The sequence below is a fragment of the Ambystoma mexicanum genome, chromosome 11, assembly GCF_040938575.1.
Source record: "Ambystoma mexicanum isolate Mex_15411 chromosome 11, UKY_AmexF1_1, whole genome shotgun sequence".
Taxonomy (NCBI): Eukaryota; Metazoa; Chordata; class Amphibia; order Caudata; family Ambystomatidae; genus Ambystoma; species Ambystoma mexicanum.
The window spans coordinates 785,011,222-785,035,996 of NC_090934.1; the positions used below are offsets into that span (position 1 = coordinate 785,011,222).

Genomic DNA, 24,775 nt, shown 5'->3' on the forward strand with positions numbered 1-24,775 from the left:
CCACGCCCAGGTCCTTGAGAGGGAGGCCCGTCTGGAGTTGAGCGGTAAGTGTGCAAGCATTACTGTGTGAGACAGGGCATGTTGCGGTGTGCTGGTTCTATGATACTTGCCTGTATGTGTGCCATGGGCCATGTATGCATGTATGTGTGCAGGGACATCATGGTAATGCATGTGCGACCAGTGATGTGTGACCCACATGGTTGTTGCAAGTGTTGAAATGTGGCATGGGGAGCCCTATGCAGATTTAGGACATGAGAGCATGCCAGTCTCTGTACCTGGACATGGATGGGGGTGAAGGATGGGTGCTGATGCCAGGTACATATATGGTAGCCATGTCTGTGTGCCTGACCTGCGTGTCTGTGACTTGTGCATGCCATGGATGCATGACACATGTGTGTGACAATGCACAGATTCTGTGACGCACCCAACTAACCCTTGTTTCGCCTGTGTTCGTTGTGTTTGGGGCCAGATGGATGTGACTGAGGTGAAGTGTGTGCATGTGATAGGCATGAGCCATGATGCATGTGAGTCACATATCATTGAATGTTTCAAGAGTCAATTGGACATGCATGGAAATGTGCATGGCATGCACCATGCCTGTTACTGTGTGTGTTTTGCCTGGACTGACCCATGTGTTGTGGAGGGACATGATGGAAGTGTACTTTGACAGGGGTGCTCATCTGCTATTGCTTCCTGTCTAGGGGACCATTTTACAGTAGCCTGATGCTTGTGTCCTTTGTCTCCCTCTACGCAGCGGCTAGTGAAGAAGAGGGCGGAGACGGCGCTGTGGAGCAAGGCGGCGGGGATGCCCCCACGGCTGCAGCGGAAGGGGTGGGTGAGCCCCCACAGGGGCCTGCTACGGCGGGAGACGGTGAGGAGCCATCCAGGTTGGTGGTTTGCACAGAGGAGGAGGAGGCCGACACTGGTGCACACATGGGGCCTGGTGGGAGCATCCCTGCTGGTGCAAGTGGTGCAGTCCAGGGCCAGGGGCAGGAGGCAGCACAGGTCACCGTGGAGGTGCCTGTGCATGTCGCTGTCCCTGACCCTGTGAGTGCACCACCATGCACCAGCAGGGATGCCCCGTCCCAGGCCCGTCCGCAGGTAGTGGGGATGTCCATGTCAACTGACTCCCCTCCACCTGCGGCCGTGGGAACCCCTGGCCGCGTGGAGCAGGTCCTGATTGGGGTCGCGATGCGCACGGCTGTGATTCGTGATGACGTGCGTGCTTCCCGGGAGGAGCACGCACGTCATCACGAAGTGCACCGTGCCGACGTGGCCCAATTGGGATCGGCCATGTTCGGGGGGTTCCTGCATGTGTTGGCCAATCTGACGGCCCTCTCCTCCTCTGTGCAGGCTATCCAACGGTCGTTCTCCTTGCCGTCTTCCGGCCCAGATGCCACCATGGCCCCCTGTGGACCTGCCCCGACCAATGCAGCCAGCTCGGTGGGGATCCCATCCCTGCCACAGTTGGGAGTCGGAGGTCCAGCAGGGGTGGACGACACAGCAAGTGGACCCCAGCAGATGGAAGATGTGCCGGCATCATCGGGCAGGGCACGTGCACGACGGCGTCGGTGGTTACCATCAGCCTGGATGCCGTCGTGCTGGCAGAGGCAGTGGCGTCGGAGGCAGCAGCGGGCTCGACGTGGGAGGCATCATGGCTCAGGGCCATCAAGATCAGAGGGGCAGGCATCGGCCGGAGGGCAGGGCAACCCTGGCATGGCGGTGTGTTCCGTGTGGGAGGAGTTTGGCCAGCGGATAGGTGCGGAGCGGCAGCGGGCGGAAGAGGAGCGGCTCGCCATGGCCAGGGCGGAGATCTCCATGCATCGGGCATTGAGGCGGGCTGAGTGCCTCGAGGAGGCTCGCAGGGATTTTGGTGAGCACATGGGGGGTTGTCCCTGCGAGACCTCGGGGCCAGGACAGAGTCCCGCCTCCAGGACATTGACATGGAGTTCGAGGATGCCCTGGCCAGCATCACCAAGTGAGCCGCAGGACTAGCCCGCTGCCTTTGTATATAGTTTTTTAGTTAGTTAGTGCTAGGTTTCCTTTATTTATTTTTATTATTTTGGACCGCTCGGACAATGGCCACTTTTTTGTACATATTTATTTTATTAGTTAGTATTAGGTTTCATTTGTGCTGTTGGGCTCATGGACCCTGGAACATTCCTGTATATATTGTTTTATTTTGGGAGATACATTTTTTGATTTTTTTATTGTTTACACCATGACGTAATGGTTTTTCTTTGATTTCCTACTACATGGTTTTGCTTTGGACAAATTATATTGATTTTTTAATCCTTTGTTTTTTGGTTTATCATTTTTGTTATCGGACATGGACCTTTTATTTACTTTGCCACATAGTTGTATGTTTTATTGGTTTACTTGATTTGTGTTTTTAATACATTTTTATATTATCTTACACTTGTGTTATTTTCTCTTTGGTTTCTTACATGTCATGATATGGGTTTTGACATTCACTTGCACCCATTGTGTATGTGTGTGTGACAGACATGTGTTCTTTTGCATACTTGCCTTTGGGGTTGTGTCATGTGATTGCATTCACTATGTGGGTGCATGCAATCCTTGCCTGGGTGTTTGTGCTGGGTATGCTGGCCATTACTGCCATGATTGTGTATCGTCAGGACCTGGGGCCAGGGGGACATGGGTGGGGGCCTGCTGGCAGGTTCCCCACAGTGCTGGGGGTGGTGGGAGACATGGGTGGGGGCCTGGTAGAGGGTGTCCCTGGTGGATGGGGGGTGGGGGTGGTGGGAGACATGGGTTGGACATGGGTGGGGGCCTGCTGGCAGGTTCCCCACAGTGCTGGGGGTGGGGGTGGTGGGAGACATGGGTTGGACATGGGTGGGGGCCTGCTGGCAGGTTCCCCACAGTGCTGGGGGTGGGGGTGGTGGGAGACATGGGTTGGACATGGGTGGGGGCCTGCTGGCAGGTTCCCAACAGTGCTGGGGGTGGGGGTGGTGGGAGACATGGGTTGGACATGGGTGGGGGCCTGCTGGCAGGTTCCCCACAGTGCTGGGGGTGGTGGGAGACATGGGTGGGGGCCTGGTAGAGGGTGTCCCTGGTGGATGGGGGGTGGGGGTGGTGGGAGACATGGGTTGGACATGGGTGGGGGCCTGCTGGCAGGTTCCCCACAGTGCTGGGGGTGGGGGTGGTGGGAGACATGGGTTGGACATGGGTGGGGGCCTGCTGGCAGGTTCCCCACAGTGCTGGGGGTGGGGGTGGTGGGAGACATGGGTTGGACATGGGTGGGGGCCTGCTGGCAGGTTCCCCACAGTGCTGGGGGTGGGGGTGGTGGGAGACATGGGTTGGACATGGGTGGGGGCCTGCTGGCAGGTTCCCCACAGTGCTGGGGGTGGTGGGAGACATGGGTGGGGGCCTGGTAGAGGGTGTCCCTGGTGGATGGGGGGTGGGGGTGGTGGGAGACATGGGTTGGACATGGGTGGGGGCCTGCTGGCAGGTTCCCCACAGTGCTGGGGGTGGGGGTGGTGGGAGACATGGGTTGGACATGGGTGGGGGCCTGCTGGCAGGTTCCCCACAGTGCTGGGGGTGGGGGTGGTGGGAGACATGGGTTGGACATGGGTGGGGGCCTGCTGGCAGGTTCCCCACAGTGCTGGGGGTGGTGGGAGACATGGGTGGGGGCCTGGTGGAGGGTGTCCCTGGTGGATGGGGGGTGGGGGTGGTGGGAGACATGGGTGGGGGCCTGGTGGAGGGTGTCCCTGGTGGATGGGGGGTGGGGGTGGTGGGAGACATGAGCAGGTGTGCAGGGTAGTTCCCTGTGGTGTGTGCTGCCTGCAGGGGCCGTGGAGGGTGTACAGGTAATGCCTGGGAGCACACAGCCATATCGCGTGTGGAACTTCCCGCGCACCCCTGAAATCCACGTACCCGGCCATATCGCGTGTGGAACTTCCCGCGCACCCCTGAAATCAACGTACCCGGCCATATCGCGTGTGGAACTTCCCGCGCACCCCTGCAATCCACGTACCCGGCCATATCGCGTGTGGAACTTCCCGCGCACCCCTGAAATCCACGTACCCGGCCATATCGCGTGTGGAACTTCCCGCGCACCCCTGAAATCCACGTACCCGGCCATATCGCGTGTGGAACTTCCCGCGCAGCCCTGAAATCCACGTACCCGGCCATATCGCGTGTGGAACTTCCCGCGCACCCCTGCAATCCACGTACCCGGCCATATCGCGTGTGGAACTTCCCGCGCACCCCTGAAATCCACGTACCCGGCCATATCGCGTGTGGAACTTCCCGCGCACCCCTGAAATCCACGTACCCGGCCATATCGCGTGTGGAACTTCCCGCGCACCCCTGAAATCCACGTACCCGGCCATATCGCGTGTGGAACTTCCCGCGCACCCCTGAAATCCACGTACCCGGCCATATCGCGTGTGGAACTTCCCGCGCACCCCTGCAATCCACGTACCCGGCCATATCGCGTGTGGTACTTCCCGCGCACCCCTGAAATCCACGTACCCGGCCATATCGCGTGTGGAACTTCCCGCGCACCCCTGAAATCCACATACCCGGCCATATCGCGTGTGGAACTACCCGCGCACCCCTGAAATCCACGTACCCGGCCATATCGCGTGTGGAACTTCCCGCGCACCCCTGAAATCCACGTACCCGGCCATATCGCGTGTGGAACTTCCCGCGCACCCCTGAAATCCACGTACCCTGCCATATCGCGTGTGGTACTTCCCGCGCACCCCTGCAATCCACGTACCCTGACTAATCGCGTGTGGAACTTCCCGCGCACCCCTGTAATCCACGTACCCGGCCATATCGCGTGTGCAACTTCCCGCGCACCCCGGTATGCACGCACACGTTTATTTTTTCTCTCAGCCCGTGTCTGTGTTTGTGGGTACCCCTTTGTACGTCATTTGTCCTGGAGGGCCACAGTATTGGACATTGATCATGTCTGGATATAGGTGCTATTTGTTGGCGCACCTTTTAGCGCACATTTCTTGCAGGCGCAGAGACGCTACCGCCTGCTTTCTTGTGGCGGTCGTGTTTGTGCCTGTTTGTGCCTGTGCGCTGCTTTGAGCGTGCGCTTTTTTGCCCTATTCTATTCCATGAATACGTGTTGTATGCGAGCGTGTGGGCGTTCCGCGCACTTGCCTCCTATACTTTCCCCGTGCCGCCCACATTCTTCCCCATTCCGAGTGTTGTGCCCCATTTTATTCCCCATTCCGAATGTCCCGCCCTGTGTTCCGCCTACTTTAGAGCTGTGCGCTGCGCTCGGAGTGATAGCGCAGTGGCGCACGACGTTGGTTGACCTGTGCGCCGGCCTGCGCCGCGCGCTTTTTCAGCGCACGTCCTCTGCTTTTCTTGCGCACGGACTTCCATGAATCGACGTGCGCTGGTTTCCCTGCGCTTTTCGCTTATTTTCGGCGCAGCGCACGTATTGGCCCCTCTGCGCCGGGATTTTCGGCGCACATTTATTCCATGAATCGGCCTGATAGTATCAGAAACGGATATCGCAATCTTTTCTGTGGGCAATGTAGTTAGATCAGTGTCGAGATTAAAGACAACACCAAGGTCAATTAGCTTGGCTGCTTTCGAGCTCTTTCTCTGCACAGATAATTCATTGTCAATAAGTTGGAACTCATGCAGGGAGCGTCTCAGTTAGGTCAATGGTAAGTTTGTGATCAGCTTGCTGCTTTTCAATTGCATTTAGGTCTATGGGAGTTCGGTAGTTTTTTTGGATAATACTTCGTAATCCTGAGGTTTTTCCTAACTGGCTCTTGGAATTGACCAGGTTTGCTAATCATTTTTTGTGTACACGCTCGACTAGCACGATGATTGGTTTGGCGTGCTACTTCAGACTCAAATGCACATTTCCCGCTGAACATTTTCATCTGTTGGTTCAAGGGGCGCAGTGATATGGTTTGCTTTTGAAGCTTCTGAAGCTGTCATTCCCGGAAATTCTTGTTTAGGCATCTCGTTAACGTGGGGCATAGGCAGATGGAGGGGAATAGCAAATTGGGAAAGTGGTAAGTGCGCTCTGTGACTAAGCGCCTGATAGCTGTCAGGGCTATTAGGCAGTGAGATATAAGGCACCTACAGCTACACTGGGTCAGGGCCCACAGCCTAACAGCACTTGCAATGGGCGTGCACAGGTGCATGTGATCTCTGCACATGTAGGCGCTTCTGGGATCAGGGAGCGGGGCCAAGTTAGTTGTCCACAAAATAGCAAAACATGCTTAGAAAGGCCAATTACTGTTCAATGGTCAGCCAGGGACAGCCAAACAGCACTTGCAAATGCACTTCCGCAATGTGCACCAAATGTTAATAACCATGTATTAAAAGTGACCAAAGCAATAGGAATATCATTTTCATCCTTTTTTTAAGCACTCAGCAGCTCATACATGCAGCCTGATCCCTAGTCCCAAAAATCAAAAGTCTTTGCCTCAAATTCCCTCACCCCCCAAAACATTTATATCTTTTTAAAACGGATATCATAATTATTCTTACAGTCAGTACTATCAGGCTTCAGCCAGCGACAGCTATGAATGATTGTGGAGCTACATTATTATGTATTTTAAGGCACAAACCACAAGAACGGTGGTGGCCATGATGAATTGGGAATGTCTGCAATTGTATCACTAGATTGAAAATGAGAGGTATGTTGTAAATACAGAACATAACTGGAAACAAAGATCCATGAGCTAATCAGGGTAGGCAAAAGGAGTTATTTTACAGCCCTCATTCTACAACTCTCTCCCCAACTTAGACAGCAGCTAATGCTTCTAGAAAATGGCAGATCCTATAATAAAGCTATCACCATCATGCACAGGGACGTGCAGCACACAGAATGCGATTGGCAGCACGGTCCATCGGGCAAGTACCTGCTGAAGCTGTGTATGGTTAGACCTAATTAAGGACTCTGCTCTGCATTGCTTCTGTTTGTTTGACCACCTTATTACCCACATATAAGAAGAATACAAATGCAAAGGAACTGCAACTCGAGGCTTTCCACTCACAGTATGTTGGCAGTCCCTTAGAGATTATTTGATTTGAGTGTTGAGATATTTCCTTATGATCAACCATACACATTACATGCAGTGTTGATATATTCTTATTTTGAATGGGTTTTGTTTGTTCATGCTTTTTTTTCCCCCCAAATTTCTTTTTATTGGTTTTCTACAAGCAATTAGAAATTATGGCACACTGTTACATGTACCGATAACAGCACTATACCGCTTATTACGAAAGACAATAAACATGAACAAAGACAAAAGAGAAATATTGCAGTACGTAATGTGATGGGTTTTGATGCACTTTCTATTTTTTGTAGGTAACTGATTTTGGGTTGGCCGTTCAAAAGGGTGGTGTTGGCAGTGAGAATATGTTACAATCTACTTGTGGTACACCTATCTACATGGGTAAGGACAGCAATATATTTTGTTTATTTCATGGCAAATATGGTGTACACATGTTTCACTTGTCTGTAAGTGTATGTTTCTGGTAGGTAATGCTGCCTTTTATAGATTCTCATTCTGCAAATAATTCCATCCATCATGCTGGAAATCCCCATAAAATAAATATTTACAAGAAAAACAGCATTTTTCTATACATAAAACACTTTTTGTATGCAAATGGGTGTGTGCCACTGTAACGTGGACTGCTCTAGCCTACACCTACCTAGGTAGTGTTGGCAATCTATACCTCTCCATGACTGCTTTCTTTAGATTATCCTAACACACACTGCTTGTAATACCATGGCAAGGACATGTCCTCTGGTATGCTCATGGTTGTATCTATATGTATAAATAGAACAATACTGAAGAACTACGCTTACATGAAAGTAAATACTTATTTAGCAGTAACTTTCACACATGTAAGAGCAGCTTGATAATTAAAAAAACATTTTCAGAAGCCCATCTGAAAAGAACTGTTGTGAAGTAATCCAGTCTTCCAGATGCTGTGCCGATGCACTTCAGGGACACGCTAAACCCCCGAATCAGTCATTTTGTGTAGCAGACAGAGGGAAATAATATTTGGCCGCGGGTGCATTGAGCGTAAAGGCAGAACACTCCTTGGCCATCCACTGACAGTATCACATGTTAGAACGGCACCTCTATTACAACATCTACAAGAAAACAAACGGATGAAGGTTTTTGACAGTGGAAAGGAGGATGAGGCAACCTCAAACTATGCATTTAACATTGACGTCAATAGAACTGAAGCCAACTTTTAAAAAAAAAAGACCAATGTGTCAGTCTTGGGTGGCTCAAATGTAGACAGGGTATAATACATTAGACATGTATTTTGATGTAGAAGATATTTTATGAAAGGAGGTTGTTGGGGCATTGCAAACCTTAATGACAGACACTATCATCGAGATGAGGGCCTCCTCATCGACCCCTGTCAACCCCGAAGACCGGGTTCAAAAAGTATCACGACTGCAGTGCCAAAATGTCACTAACTGACCCTCATCGGTTTTGTCCGTGGTGCCTTGGCGTGGAGCACAGGATGGCGGACTGTGGGCCCTGTCAGTCCATGACCGGTAAGGCTCTGAAGGATCGTAAAGGGAAATTAGAGGCGGGTAAGACCCCTACTAATCCCCTTTGACGACACTGTCAAAGAAACGATCAACCGGCGAGTTAAGAGGCCACTCTCCTCGAAGGAGAAGATCGAGCAGGTCCAACAAAATCTTTGACTCCTGCACAATGGGAGGAGTTCAGGCAGAACATGCTAACAATTTTTGAGAAGGAGGCCCTCTCCCCATCGAAAGAAAAAGAAGAAAGCCATGCTCCTATCGCGCTGCATAAAGCCAACAAACATAGGGTTAAGGCTAAATCCTGCACGTCCTCAAGCTCAGGACGCAAGGGCTCAGGTGGTGCATAAGTGGGCAAAGAAATCTGCTCCATCGATGTCGAAGTCATCGACGATGTGGAGTCAAAGCCCTCAACGCCTTCGGTGTCAAAACCATCAATGCAATTGGCAACAAAATCATCAACGTCTTTGGACTCAAAGCCATCTTTGCCCTTACCCACTAAAGAAGTGGCAACATCCTATAAACCCTGGCCTAGAAAGGATTTCTTCAAATCCTTATCCTCGATTTATGAGGAGCACAAACCAATCGGACCAAGACACCCCACCTTTTGGTTTGGAGTTTGGCACTCTCAATGTCCCTGAAGCCCTTATTTCAGAAGAATCTATGTTAAGAGACTTGTATGAAAACCTTCAGTCTGCAAGGGGTATTGACACCTCCCCAGAACTTGAGTTTGGCAGACCAGACCATGCAGATGCCTCTTACAGGCAACCTATGACCAGAGTCATTGATTTTCTGGGATGGGGCAGACCTGCTCCTCCATTTGAGCAAGATGACCCAACATTCTCAAAGGATCCTGTACTTCCTTTTCATCTTGCCCTCCATAAAAGGGTTAAGGCGAATTGGAAGGCTCCTGAGCCAAGTCCTGTAGTGAATAAGAATTTCACCAAAAAGTACAGGCCTTTGAGTAGCGACCCCATCTACTTGTTGAAGCACCCTACACCAGAAAGTCTGGTAGTTCAGGCAGCAACGTCTACATCCAAACAGAGTGCATACCCAACCATCCCACCTGATAGGGACGATCAATATTTTGACACGTGGGCAAGGAAGGGGTTTTCTGCCAGGAAGCATGGCTCTTAAGTCTGCAAATGCCATTTCCGCCCTAGCAAAATTTACACTCACCCTGTGGGACTGCATATCTATGGCGGCTGATCACATTCCCGAAAGAGACGGCTTCCTGAATATTGTTAAAGACAGAAAGGAGGATATGTGTGAGTCTTTGCAATCAGGATGGGACTCTGCTGGTAGCATTAGTAGAGCCATGGCAGTGAGCACTGTGATGCACAGGTTTACGTGGTTGAGGAAGTCGGGATTTGCACTGGACGTGCAGGCTAGACTCCTTAACATGCCCTTTCATGGCACTCATCTGTTTGGCAGCAAGGCTGACGAAAGCCGGGAGAAGCTGCAGACCTCAAAGGCGGCAGCCAAATCCCTTGGTGCTGTTATCAGACAGCCACTACCATCTCACCCCAGTTGATCATCTTGGAGGGATAGGTCCATTTGCTACTTCTCTTCAGTTGTAAGGGTGAGAGGACGGGCTAGTCAAAGGGGCCAAAGAAATTCCCTCGTGGTGGATGAGGGAGGGATGCCAAGTCCACCCATGCAACGGCTACTTTACCATCAGCCGCTGCAAAACCTCTCTGAGGCCTTAACCCACAAGACCCCGGTGGGAGGCACACTCTCACAGCATCTGCAAGAATGGCGTGGTATTAATTCAGATGCGTGGCCGTTGAAAACAGTAGCCCAGGTTACTGCCTCCCCTTTCTAAAATGGCCTCTGGACCATTCACTGGGGAGCCACTCGTTCAAAGTTCCGGATCCGTTCCTTGTGCAGGTAATTTTGAGCCTACTAGAGAAAGGTGCAATATAACCAGTACCTGTAACGGAGCGGAACAAAGGGTAGTACTCCCCTTATTTCCTAATCCCCAAGAAGGACAGAGGATTGAGACCCATCTTGGACTTCAGATGCATGAACAAGTTCCTCAAGAAGGACAAGTTCAAGATGTTACCCTTTCTCAGATTCTTCAGGTCCTCCAGCTTCAGGATTGGATGGTATCATTGGACCTAAAGGATGCAGAAGCACAGAAAGTACTTGAGGTTTGCTGTTGGCAGTTCTCATTACCAGTTTTGAGTTATACCATTCGGACTGGCCTCTGCCCCAAAGGTTTTCACCAAGTTGATGGCGGTGGTGGCCGCGAGTCTCAGGAGATGGGGGGATTCACATCTACCCTTACCTGAACGATTGGCTGTTCAGGGCTTGCTCTCCCGAACAGGCGCTGGAATATCTCGGCATAACCTGCCACTCTGTCCACAGACTGGGCTTCTCCCTCAATTACAAGAAGTCCCACATGATACCATCTCAAAGACGCCAGTTCATCGGAGCAGTCCTGGATGTATCCTTGGGAAAAGCCCCGCCACCTAAGGTGAGGATTCAACACATTCTGCAGATGGTCTCCAAATTCCAGAGTGCCCAGCGTCTTCCGGCCTTTGACTTTTTGAGGTTGCTTGGCCTCATTGCAGCCTGCATTTCTTCTGGTGCCAGAAACTCAGCTGAGAATGGGATCCCTCTAAAGGGCCCTCAGGACTCAGTGGTCTCATTTCTCAGGCAAGATGTCAGAGTTTAAGGTGCCAAGCAGAGTCACGCAGGATCTCCTGTGGTGGGCCTGTGAGGACAACATTCTGAAGCGAGACATTTTTTAGCAAACATGACCAGAGATAACAGTAGTGACGGACACCTCACTCACTGGGTGGGGATCCTATGTCAACGATCTGACAGTCAGCGAGCGGTCGTTGGTCTCCCTTGGAGTCCAAACTACACATCAACCTTTTAGAGCTGAGGGCAATCAGACTATCGCTGATAGCCTTTCTGCCCTCTGTACGGGGAAAGAATGTCCTCATAATGATGGACAACACAGTGGCCATGTACTACCTCAACAAAAGAGGAGGTGTAGATTCACTACCACTGTGCAGAGAGGCGATGCAGCTCTGGTTCTCTGATTCAAGAAGGAATATCTCTATTGGCGGCTACACTTAACGCTCTTTCCGAGTCTGGTACTGTCTGGGATTCACTGATGCTGGTATTTCTACAAAAGGAAGGTGTAAAAACAGAACTGAAGCCAACGGGCTCTGCACGTGCTATATATATCGGTGATGTCGACCCCGAGATGGAAGCACTTGAGGGACAATGAGTCGACCGCATCGACGCACAGAGTCCTCTACTGAAATCGTTTTCTAAAGCAGCTAAGACTGGAAGGGAAGATATCTAAAGATGAGGGGTAAGTAACTTGTTCTTCTGCAGCACAGCTAACAGTGGCTAGTGGAATTGGTCAAGAAGTGTAACTACTTGTGGCTTTCCCCAGGGCTCTATCCTCACACCCTGGTTTTTCAGCCTCTACTTGGCCCATTTGGCCCACCTGATCTCTACCTTCTCCTCTAACTTTCAGTGTTATACGGATGACAACTCAGCTTTCCTTCAGGCTCCCCTTCGCATCCTCTCCCGCTCATTGCTGACTGTCCGCGATTCAGGATTGGTGCGCCTCCAGCGATCTCTGCTGCAATGCCAGTAAAACAGAGATCCTTGTTATTGGGACCCCTGCTTTCCCTCTCACTCTGGCCGCCCACCTTGGGGACTCTTCCTTCACCTTCCTGCAAAGCAAAAAACCTTGGTGTCATCTTTGACTCCACTCTCGCTTTCTCTCCTCAGATCTCAGACGTTGCCAAGAAGTCCCACTACCAGCTTCAACTCCTCAAAGGTACTCTTCCCTTTCTCCAAAAGCTCACTGTCTCTCTAGGCTGGACTACTGCAACAGCCTCTTTCTCATTCTGCCTTCCTCTACTCTCCACCCTCTGCAAGTAAGCCAGATCAGGACTGCAAGACTTGGGCTCAGGCCCAGGGATCGTATCTCCCCAGCCCTGAAATCTCTCCACTGGCTCCCAGTGGTTGCAAGGATCAAGTTCAAGACCCTTTGCATTGTCCACAAGGCTTTCTGGGGCCAGGGCCTGCCCTACATCCAGTGCTCTCTTCCAAAATACCTTCCTTCTCGAGCTCCTCCCTCTGCTACCTCCAACTCTCTAAGGGTTTGACGCGTCTCCAGGCAGAGAGTTGAGGTAGATCTCTCTCCTCTGCAGGTACCTCCCTCTGGAATGGCCTCCCTGCCCCTCTCAAACATGCGCTGGACCACCTGTTTTCCCGGAAGCAGCTCAAAACCTTCCTCTTTGCTGCTTTCTCTCTCTCGCTCCCCTTCTGACCTACCTGACCTACCTGTCTCCTGTACTGACTGGTTGCTTGGCTACCCTCATAGTCATACTGGCTAGCACACTCTTTTTTGATCATGCAACCTTGCACTGCCTCTGGGCCTACCACACACTTCGGGGCTGTCTCTGTAACCCTACAGTCCCTTGTTCTCCTTACACTACCCAGAGCCCCGCACTTACTCAGAGCATTACTGCTCTGTTTTCCTCTCCCTTTCACTCTCCCCCCCTCCTTTTCCCCTTGCACAATCTGAATGACACAAGGCCTAGAAAGATTGTTTGTCTTGTCCTCCCTCTGCCTTCCCTCCCTTGTCTTGTCGCGCCTAGAAACACTTGTGCACAGGCGTGTTATAAATGACTTCTATCATATCATTATCATAACTCCTACATGTGAAGGTAGCCATATTGCTGGAAAGAAAAAGGCATGCAAATGAGATGCTTTTGATTAAAAAAGAAAATGACAATGGAGATCAATCTTTGATCACCAATATCATAATACATTTTTAAGAAGACTGGCTAACAAGATGGTTCTGGGCCAACTTCCACTGCTGCAGATTTCTCGTTTTCCATGAACCTGGAGATGCCTACTTTTATATCCTCTTACATGAGAAATAAAAGACAGTTTTGCGATTGGGGTTGTCTAACAACATTAGCAGTTCCAGGCGTTACACTTCAGTATCAAGTTCGCCTCACCCATTTTCATAAAATGGCTTGCTTCAGTAGCATCACACCCAAGGAAGCAAGGCTGCCATATTTATCCTTAAATCAACAGACCCTGTCAAGTTGGATCATTCTATGTATTTCAGAATGCTACAATCTGGCTATGATGTACCTGAGGGATTTAGGGCTCCTTCAAACAGAGTGCTGGCTGCCCACTCGGCGCTGCAGAGGTATGTCCCTGTCTTGGACATTTGCTAGGAGGCGATGTGGGCTCCTCTGCACATGCTTGCCAAACATTACTGCCTGGATTCCCTGTCAGGTCAGGATGCTTGCTTTGTCACAGCCGTTCTCCGGAGTTATCTGATATAGATGGTGTCATCTCTGCACTCTCTCCTTGTATTGCTCTCCTCTGAAAAGTGCACAGAACTACCATAAATCACCAATGCAATTATAGAGCAAATACTTCAACCCATAAACAGACAGACACAATAACTCACAGCCACGCACTCTTTAGAAGATAATCAGCTCTTTACGGCTATTTATTCAAAGATTACAAGTACATAGAAATAACTCATGAAACTAACATGGACATAGATCGCAGAAGAAGTAAAGAAATCAAAAGAAATACATCACCGTGAGCGTAATTCTTTTCCTCATCTCGTCCAGAAGCGGCTGGAAGACTCCGGGGGGCAGCCAGGAAGCGAGTGCTAAAGCTCACAGGAAGACCAGACAGAGCATCCTTCTATGGCTGAAGTCTCACCTTACCCCTCCGTGTTTCCGCATATATAGGAACTCCACAAAAGGGGAGTTCATTCTCAAACCTTCTTGAATTGCACATGTGCAGTTGAGGAACAGCCGTCGGTTGCCAGCTGGGTCAATCGAGAGCCCCCCCCCCCACCCCAAGGAAGCAAGGCCTCCCTGCTCTAAAAACATGCTCCACGGAGAACAGTAGCAAGTCATAACAACGTTAGCTTTTCCCAGCAGAAATGGCCTTGACTGCACACCAAGTTTGAAAAAGCATGTTTGTCTTAGCACTGTGAATCTAACACTTCAGCAAAATGTGTGCAGCCTTTCACTGTGGAGTGAAGTAAATATCCAACATGGCTCAGAGCGCTCCCAGAATGCATCGCGCGCCCGTGCCATTTTGAACCAAGCATGAATTAAGCAGAACACTTCCACCCTTTGGATATTTATCTTCCGTAGCCAGGTGGCACTGGAACTGGTCTCTGAAACCTACGAAATGTTAAAACTAAATTGGGAATACATTGAAGGCAGCAACAACAAGCAATTATAATAGACAGAATAATAAAAATGCAAGCAAAAATATAACATAGTGTACCCCCAATATCAGGTATCCATGAAAATAACCAATCCCGCCAGTTCTTATTACGATCTTGAGACACTTGAGAAATGAAATCCCTCAAACCTTGAATATGACTTTCGGTGGATCGTGAGTGGTCACTCAAATTGAAGCAACACATACCTTCAAAGGCATTACACCCTAAATTATGTTTCAGCAGTAGATAATCAACAGCAGCTCTGTTCTGCAAAGTAGCTTTTCTAATAACTTGACTATCAAGAAGTAATTCTTCTAAAGCTTGCGAAGTATGGTTAAGACTTTTAACTACTAAACACGCTCATTTCATCAAAGATTTGTAACCTCCAGCAGCTAAACCCCAAACACCTACTAATGAAAGGGTTAATGCTAGAACCTCAGCTTCTGATAGCAAATGTACATGTGAATCACAGTCAGGAGATAGTCCCATAGATTCAAAGGTTGACCTTTTACCTCGAGTTATCGCGGAGTGTAAAGGAAACATCATTAGTCCTAATCGAATCAAAGCACATGGACCTCCAGAAATGTTAGCTGGAATATAAGTATATGTAATGTTACCACATGAAAAGAGCCATCCTGTTGGAGGTTTCACATGATTCAAATGACTAGCAGTTATCACTGTATGATTGCAAGACATAGTGTTATTTACACTGGTGCATTTGCGTGACATTCATGAACACAGTCTCCTCTCGAATGTAGTATGATTGTATTGATCGGTCAACTCTATCTGTCTGCATTTAGCAATTTCTTGTGCTTTGCATGTCATAATATAACACACATCACCTTGGGTTACGTTGTACGTGATCACACGTGTCAAATTTCTCCACTTCTTGTCGGTTTCTTGGCAGAATCGGCAATACTCGTAGACTGAAAAAGATTGTCTAATGTCTGAGTCTTGAACTAAAGAATCATTATGTGTGACGCCAACAATATGCTTTAAAACCAGAACAGGCGTCGGTACCGCTACTAAACATGTAGTCAATAAAGCTTCATCATTGGGCACATCAAATAAACAAAAGTGTGATATATTCAGTACTTGCTGTGCCAGATAGATCCACATATTTTCTTCTTGAGTAATCATAGGAGAGTGTTTTCTCCGTCCTACAAAGGGCTCCTGCATAACTGGTATCAAGGTTGTTTTCACTTGCTCCTGATGTGTTTGTCGCAATTCACAGATCCATGTCTTTGGTCTGGCGGGCTTGTCGGCACTGGCATAGGGTTGCTTGGGGACAACATTATTCATCACTATCAGTATCCCCTTGATCACTGGTACAGATGTGACATTTTTTGCTGGTGACAGAAGACTTCTTAACCTGTCCAAATGGAGTCCATTTAGTGCCACTGTCACACCAACCAGACCCAGGATCTACAAAGCAAACCCAGAAAAGAGATATCAGTGTTGTACATCACTCTCTTAGGTAACATTTGTCTGCAGGTATATATTGCCATTGCCTTCTACCAGGCTCCATTACTAAAACCACTTGATCTTTGCCTGATGCAATGACATCTGCTGGCACTGGTGGACCACTTGGCTGTTCCACCCACACCTTTGCACCCGGTACCATACTGTCTGAATAGCCAAAACTGCGATCCCCAGGGGTAGTTAACACTGTAGGAGGCTCCCCTTTCTTAATAATGGATAACTTAATAGGAATGACTATCAATTGGGCCACTCGATCACCCTTGTGGATTGATAACAATTGACCCCCCTATTCATTAGGATGACTTTAATCTCGCCTTGGTAATCAGCATCAATTAGCCCTCCCAACACTTGAACTCCCTTCAATGCTAGGCCAGATCTAGGGGCAATCCATCCCATATGCTCTGGGGGAATCTGTACTCCAATCCCTGTTTCAATAACAACTATTCCTCTTGGGTCTAATCTGATTTCTTCATTAGAATGCAAGTCTACCCCTGCTGACTCTGGAGTTGCCCGATAGGGAGCTAAAGACCCTGGTGTAATTTCCCAGTATAATAGTGTTTCTCTGACTGAATTGGGTTGAACCTGCAAAGTAGGAGTCATTAATCGCATCAAAGGAGTTTCATGTTCATACACAGGCCTATTGTTCAGCACTTGCACCGCATCAAACACACAATCACGGCAGCCTGCCAAACTACCGTCTCCAGATTTGCGCAACTGTTCTTTCAGTAACCCATTCATTCGTTCAATTAGCTCTGCTGCAGCTGAGTGGTAGGGAATATGATATATCCACGCAATGCTCTTTTCCTGACAAAACTCCTGGACTAATTTGCCTTTGAAATGTGACCCATTGTCACTTTGAATCTGCAAAAGGCAGTCCATAATGTAATATGATCTGATCTAACAATCTTATGGTGTTCAATTGGGTTGCACGTTTGCATGGCAAAACCATCAAATATCCCGAGTATGTATCTACAATAGTGCATGCATACTGACAACCTCTGCTGATTGGCATAGGACTGATATAATCAATCTGCCAAATTTGACCTGGTAATTTTCCTCTTCTCAATGTGCCTCAAACAATTTGAGGTATAGGTCTATGCAATTGGTGTTGGCACACTGCAAAATAATGGTTTTCACTAATTCTAAAGGAAGACTGATGCCTCGAGCTTGTGCCCACCTGATAGTAGCCTTTTCTCCAAGGTGCCCACATTTCTGATGAGCCCTTTTGGCCAAACCCTCCATATCGTCTTCCCGAGTCTCTGCATCCACTGAGGCAATCTTGGTGTGTTCATCTGCAACAGAATTAAACCAACGTTCTAATGAATCTGTGGCACAATGCGCATCCACATGATATACAGTGACTTCACTTTGTAACAACATTTCTGCAATATCTTGCCACAGTTCTTTTCCCCACAACTCTTTTGAATGAATCTTCCATCCATTCTTTTGCCAAGTTGGCAACCACACTGCCAATCCATTCGCCACTGACCATGAATCTGTGTACACATAACATTGACCAGGGGTCTCTTGTTTCAATGCTTGGTAAACTGCGTAAGTTCTGCGAACTGACTGCTCTTTCCTTTCCCTGTCGTTGTCAACATCTTTTTGGTTTTGGGATTGTACGACACTGCTTTCCAGTACCGCTCAGTTCCCACGTATTGGGCTGAACCATCCGTGAAACAAGCATGCTCTGTTTGTTCCACGGTCAAATCGCTGTAAGGTACTCCCCATTTCACAGGAGACTCACGTTTTTCAGGCACTTCCGGTGGTATGTAATCTGAGGGCGGTATGTTGGTTACTTGCTCATGTAATTTTGCCACTCCACCCTTTCCTGATTTGGCTCTGTCTTGAATGTACCATTTCCATTTAATTATGCTGGCTTCTTGAGCATGTCCTATTCAATGTGTTTTAGGAGAGCTCAGTACCCATTGCATGATCGGTATTTCTGGCCTCATCAATACATCATGGCCCACCGTCATTTGCTCCGTATCAACAAGAGCCCAATAACATGCCAGCAATTGCTTCGAAGGGATTGTGTCCTCCGACGTATTCCTCATCTTAGATATCTCCTTCCAGCTCTGCTGGCCTCGGAAATTTTTTTCTCTAGAGGGCGCTGCGCGTCGACATCCTCCGAGTCGATGTCCCTCGACAGCCGCCGTGTCAACGTCATCCTGCCTATAAAGGCCGCGCGCAGCGTCCGTTGCTCAGTTCCGTTTTTCCGCACTTACTCAGTGCCTCGGAATACCATTGCTCAGTTCTTGTCAGATTAATCCTATTTACCTTGAGTTATTCGATCCGTACTCGATGGCTTCCTTGTTGGAACCGACAACTCCTCGATCCGGCTTCAAAAAATGCCGAGATTGTGGAAAAAAGATGTCACTGACTGACCCTCATAGAGTTTGTCTGTGGTGTTTGGGAGCTGAACACCATTGTTCGGCGTGCGAGGACTGTATGTCCATGACAGCGAAGGCCCTGAAGGAGCATAGGGGGAAGCTGGAGAAAGGTAAGACTTTTAAAGCTTCTTCTTCGTCGACGAAGTCGAGACACTCGTCTCCTTGTCACCATTCGCGCTCCAGGTCTCGGAGTGGGTCCCATCACTCCTCGAGATCGAAGCACTCGAAGAGGAGACGTCGAAGATCCCCTTCTCCGTCTTCCTCTTCCTCTGTTTCGCAAAAAGAATCCCTTGCCCCACGAAACATAGTTCCCGGGCTGAATGGGAGGAATTCCGCAAAAATATGATGAGCGTCTTCGAGATAGCGGCCTCGACCCCCTCGAAGACTGCCGAGAGCGATGCTCTGGTCGAAAGACCCAAAGGTCAAAAACGCCGCGAGTCGCAGTACCCGGCGAAGGAAACCTCTCGAGCGCGTCTCCAACCCTCGAGTAGGACTATGACCTCCAAACCTTCCTCGAAGGTTCCGTCGACGAGGGTTCCGTCGACGTTGAGGTCGATGTCTTCGACGCCGTTGTCGAAGGGACCTTCGACACACGAGTCTGTCGACTCGACGCCAGCGTCGACACCGGTGTCGACGCCAGGAAAAGTCACGGTTACGACACACCCAGTGTCTATCCCCAGGTCCTCGACGTCGATGGCTTCGAGATCGTCGAGTAGAATCCCAATTCTGTCGAGGTCTTCGAGGCCTCCGCTTTTATTTTCGACGCCACGCTCGAAGCCTTCGGCGTCGACGACATCGACGTTTTCGAGGCCGATTATGACAAGTTCGGCACCCTCAGCCTTGGAAATGGGGTTTACACCCTTTATGTCATGATCTCTGCTTCCAAAGGGTCAGGACTTACCCAACTCCCTTGGAAGCAGACCCATAACCCCGGTTCCGGGTGCCGGCCAGTCCCAATTGGGACCTTTTGGACCTGTCCTGGCGCCTGTGGTACCAGGCTCATAAATATGTCCAGTCCCAGCGCTGGAAGCGCCAGGCTCATAATGCTTGGGTGGACTTACCTGCAGCAGACCATGCTGCTTACTTACCTGCCAGTTGAGCCCCTGATCCTCTTCTGTTTGGGACTACTTTTCCTGTTGGGTGGGGCAGGAGCCACTCCCTTGGTTCAGAACACTGGAACTCTTCTGGAAAGCAGGAACTCTTTTCTTACCTAGGTGAGGCCGTGGAAGGAGACACCTAAGCACTACAGGAGGCTATTTAAACCACACCCGATGGATGAATCTTGCTTTGCGTTATTCTGCATTCTCTGCAGCAGAACGCTCACCGTGTCTTCTGATCCTGTGCCTAAGGGAACAAAGGCTTACCATCCTGAAATCCAGTCTTCAGCAGCACCTATAAAGACAAAGAAAGAACAGGTTAGCACTACGGTCTTCAGTGGCAGCGCATCTCTTACCTGGTCCAGCGGCTGTCACCAACGCCTCGCGCTGCATACCTGCATCTGAAAGACAAAGGCTTACCGACTCTTCGCACGCTCCGGAGGTCTTCGCGCTGCATTCCGGCATCTGAAAGACAAAAGCTTACCGGCTCTTCGCACGCTCCGGAGGCCTTCAACTCTGCATCCCGCATCTGAAAGGCAAAAGAAGGTGCGTTTAGAGACATTGGGCAACTTTACTACTCACGTGCCATCACTCCTTCCCACGCCGAAATCAGCGGGTATCCCAGCACCCTTCAGCTTCTCTAAAGCTCCGAACTTGTACCTGCAAGGTAAAAGAGACAGTTAGTGCGCATCGTGAAGCAGGCAACAAGCGCTCACTTACGTGCTTCCAAGCGCTTCTATTCCTCACGCGGGTTCGATCCTCAACTCTCTTCAGCCCGCCATCCGCCATCGCCGGAACCCTGCAAAACAAGAGGTATCATTACAAAAGAACTTTACATAAGTCAAAAGCCATACTCACGTGCTCCTCGGCTCCGCTCCACAGCAGCTACGCCTTACGCACTTAAAGACTTTTAAGACATTTGAAGTGCCCAGAACTTACCGTTCGTGCAGTAAACAACGGACAGCAGTCCTCTGAGGTCAAGAGGCCTGCACCCTTATCCAGTGAAGAAACTGGTTACGGCACCCTGCCCCCGAGGCAGATGGAGAGCTCGGCGTTCACCTACCTAAGGTGAGATTGTTAACCTTTGGGGTCCTACAGGAGAAGAGAAAGGGAAGAGGAGAGAGGCACCCAATAGCCCCAGTTCATTAATCCCATATTTTCTATCTGCAGACATCTTACTCTCCGAGTCAGACACACAGTGCACAGAGGTCCAGCCCGAGGAACCAACCGTGTGTTACACATCACCTTTGAAGACACGGCATTCACCCAGTCAAGACCGGCGCCTCTGCGGGAATCAGGTGAGCGTTACACTTTATGAGTTCAGAACAATTGAGGACTATGTCCTCAATATTGGAAGAGGGTGAATTGTCTGAACAGGAAGACACATTTGAGCTGCAGGGACTTGTAACCCCAATTAGAGAGGAATTTTCCTCTGAAGAACGCAGGTTAAAGGCTCTTCATGATTCCTTACATGAGGTAAGTGGGTTAGACACCTCCCGAGGTGAAGTTTGCTAGACCAGACCGGGGGGAACATGCTGAAACCCCCTATAGAGCCTTAATGGCCAGGATCACAGAGTTTATGGGGTGGTCTGCACCTTCACAATCTTTCCAACAAGATGACCTCACGGATATTCTTGACAAAGGCCCACAGGAGGATCCTGTGGTGCCTTTTCATAAAGCTCTTCAGAGGAAGATCATGACAAACTGGGAAACCCCAGATGTCGTACCAGCAGTAAATAAAAAACTGTCTACAAAGTACAGGGTATCCTCTACAGACCCGGAGTTTTTGTCTAAACACCCATCCCCAGAAAGTCTGGTGGTACAGGCAGCATCCTCTACCGATGTCAAGACGGCTTATCCTACCGTCCCACAGGACAGGGACGATAAAAAATATGATGCTATGGCAAAGAAAGTCTTTTCAGCATGTAGCATGGCGTTAAAATCTGTGAATGCTACTTGCACCCTTGCTGGGTTCAGCCATACACTTTGGGAGTGTGCTTCTACAGCGGCTGACTGCATCCCGGAGGGAGAAGAAAGGGATGCGTTCCTGAATATTATACAGGACGGTAAAGACGCTATGTGCGATTCCCTCCAGACGGGCATTGATTCGGCTGACAGTATCAGCAGAGCAATGGCGGCAAGTACATCAACCAGGAGATTCGCTTGGTTGAGAAAGTCGGGTTTTGCCCCAGATGTGCAAGCCAGGCTCTTGAACATGCCATTCGATGGCTCTTCTTTGTTCGTGAAAAAGGCGGATGACAGTTTAGAGAAACTGCAAACTTCAAAAGCAGCAGCAAAATCCCTAGGAGCTGCAATCCGTCAGACTCCTTTTCGTCCCACAGGAACCTCTGCGAGGGGCAAGTCCTTTCGCTTCTACTCCGCATTCGGAAGAGGTAGAGGACGACCGGCTCAAAGGGGACAAAGAAGAACTACCCGAGGTGGACGGGGTAGATATTCAAAAGCCGCAGCAACAGCAGGTGCCTCTTTACCATCGGCATCTGCATCAGACGCCCCAAAACCACTCTGAGGACTTCCCTCACAGGACACCTGTAGGAGGCAGGTTGACTCAACATCTGGCGGTATGGCAGGCTATCACGTCAGATGCTTGGGCATTGGAAACAGTTGCCCAAGGTTACTGCCTGCCTTTCCTACGTATACCTCAGAGTCATCCACCGGGGATCAGCTCTCAGAAAGCTCTAGATCCGCTCCTCTTGCAGGAAATTTTGGACCTGCTAGAGAAAGGTGCCATAGAACCGGTACCTGTAGCGGAGAGGAACAAGGGCTGGTACTCCCCTTACTTTCTCATTCCGAAGAAAGACGGAGGACTGAGACCCATCTTGGACTTGCGAGAATTGAACAAATTCCTCAGGAAAGACAAATTCAAGATGGTCACTCTTTCTCAGATCCTCCAGGCCCTTCAGTTCCAGGATTGGTTGGTATCTCTGGACCTTCAGGACGCTTATTTCCATGTGCCTATCCATCTCAAACACAGGAAATACCTGAGGTTCGCAATTGGCAACTCTCACTATCAATTTCGAGTGCTGCCATTTGGGCTGACCTCCGCCCGAGGGTCTTCACCAAGTTAATGTCGGTAGTGGCGGCAAGTCTAAGGAGGGAAGGGATTCACGTCTACCCCTACCTGGACGATTGGTTGATCAGGGCTGTTTCTTCGGAACAAGCTCAGATCCAGCTAAATCACGTGTGCCACTTCCTTCACAGACTGGGCTTCTCCCTCAAATTATACCATCGCAGAGACTCCAGTTCATAGGAGCGATCCTGGACACTTCCCTGGGAAAAGCCTCGCCACCAGAGGTGAGGGCTCAAGATATTCTACAGATGGTTACCAAGTTCCAACATGCCCAACGTCTCCCAGCCTTCGACTTTTTGAGGTTGCTAGGCCTCATGGCATCCTGCATTTTCCTAGTGCCAGAGGCTCGCCTGAGAATGAGATCCCTCCAGTGGGCACTGAGGACTCAGTGGTCACAATTCTCAGGGAGAATGACAGATCTTCTTCAGGTTCCCGACAGAGTAGCTCGAGACCTTCAGTGGTGGGCCTGTCAGGAGAACATTCTGAAAGGAGAACAGTTTTGGCAACCCTGGCCGGAGAAAACAGTAGTCACGGATGCCTCACTCACGGGGTGGGGAGCCCACGCCAACGACTTGACCATCAGCGGTTGTTGGTCTCCATCGGAGTCCAGACTACATATCAACCTGTTAGAGCTGCGAGCCATCAGACTTGCGCTGAAGGCGTTCCTGCCAGCTGTACAAGGGAAGAACGTCCTGATAATGACGGACAACACGGTGGCCATGCATTACCTCAACAAAAGAGGAGGCGTAGGATCACTACCCCTGTGCAGAGAGGCGATGCAGCTCTGGTTTTGGGCAATCCAAGAAGGAATCTCTCTATCGGCAGTTCACCCAGCCGGAGAGAAGAACTTGACAGCGGACGCTCTGAGCAGGCAGAGCACAGTCTCCCACGAGTGGGAGCTAGCTCAGGAAGTCCTTCAAGAGATCTTAGCCCTTGGGGAACCCCTCAGGTAGATCTGTTCGCCACCAGCCTAAACAGGAAATGCGACCTGTTCTGCTCAAGGGAATTTCCCCCGAGAGGAGCTCTGGGAGACACGTTCATAGTGGACTGGGAGTTTCCGCTTCTGTACGCGTTCCCACCGGTCGCTGTCATTCCTCAAATGATCAGGAGGTTGAGAAGATTCCGGAGAACCATGATCCTAATTGCCCCGGATTGGGCCAGGAGAACGTGGTACCTGGACCTTCTAGACTTGTCCATCTGCCCTCCAATTCGACTTCCACTCAGAGAGAACCTACTCTCACAGAAGGGAGGTCAGGTTCTCCATCCAGACATCAAAACCCTCAACCTTCACGCTTGGCTTCTGAAAGGCTGAGGTACAAGGATTGGGACCTCCCTGATGATGTTATGGAGGTGTTGCTTTCGGCAAGGAGGCCAGCAACAAAGTCTTTATACCGCTGCCGTTGGAACAGATTTTGCAGCTGGTGTAGAGAACAGAATATCGACCCTTTTTCATGTGGTACACCAATGGTTTTGTCCTTCCTACTATATTTGGCAAATTCCGGCCTTCAAGTTGGCACCATTAAGGGCTATCTCGCAGCGCTATCCATCTTTAAGCACACTGCGGAAGAACCATCCTATTTCAAATGACCCTTGGTAATACAGTTTCTAAAGGGGTTAACCAATGTTTATCCCCCAAGACCATTCCAAGTTCCCCTATGGGATTTAAACTTAGTACTAACTTTCCTGATGGGCACACCTTTCGAACCACTCCATTCTTGTTCGTTAAGATTCCTTACCCTTAAAACTGTTTTATTAATAGCACTTACATCTGCTAGAAGGGTGAGCGAATTACAAGCTCTTTCTTGTAAACCCCCTCACACAATATTTCACAAAGACAAAGTTGTCCTGCAAGTGAAGCCTAATTTCCTCCCAAAGGTGGTTTCTGAATTCCATATCACTCAGAAGATTACCCTACCATCTTTCTATCCTCCTCCTCACCCGGGGAAA

The 24,775-nt window shown here is 49.7% G+C and overlaps 1 protein-coding gene across 6 annotated transcripts in view; it reads left to right on the plus strand.

Moving 5' to 3' along the window:
* The window catches only part of STK33 (serine/threonine kinase 33), a 1,615,433-nt gene that overhangs the window by 763,716 nt on the left and 826,942 nt on the right, over nucleotides 1-24,775 (plus strand). For all 6 annotated transcript variants that reach the window (XM_069623713.1, XM_069623715.1, XM_069623714.1 and 3 more), the window contains one exon: nucleotides 7,322-7,409. In XM_069623713.1, the coding sequence (XP_069479814.1) occupies nucleotides 7,322-7,409 (88 nt within the window). The remainder of the gene's footprint in view (nucleotides 1-7,321; nucleotides 7,410-24,775) is intronic.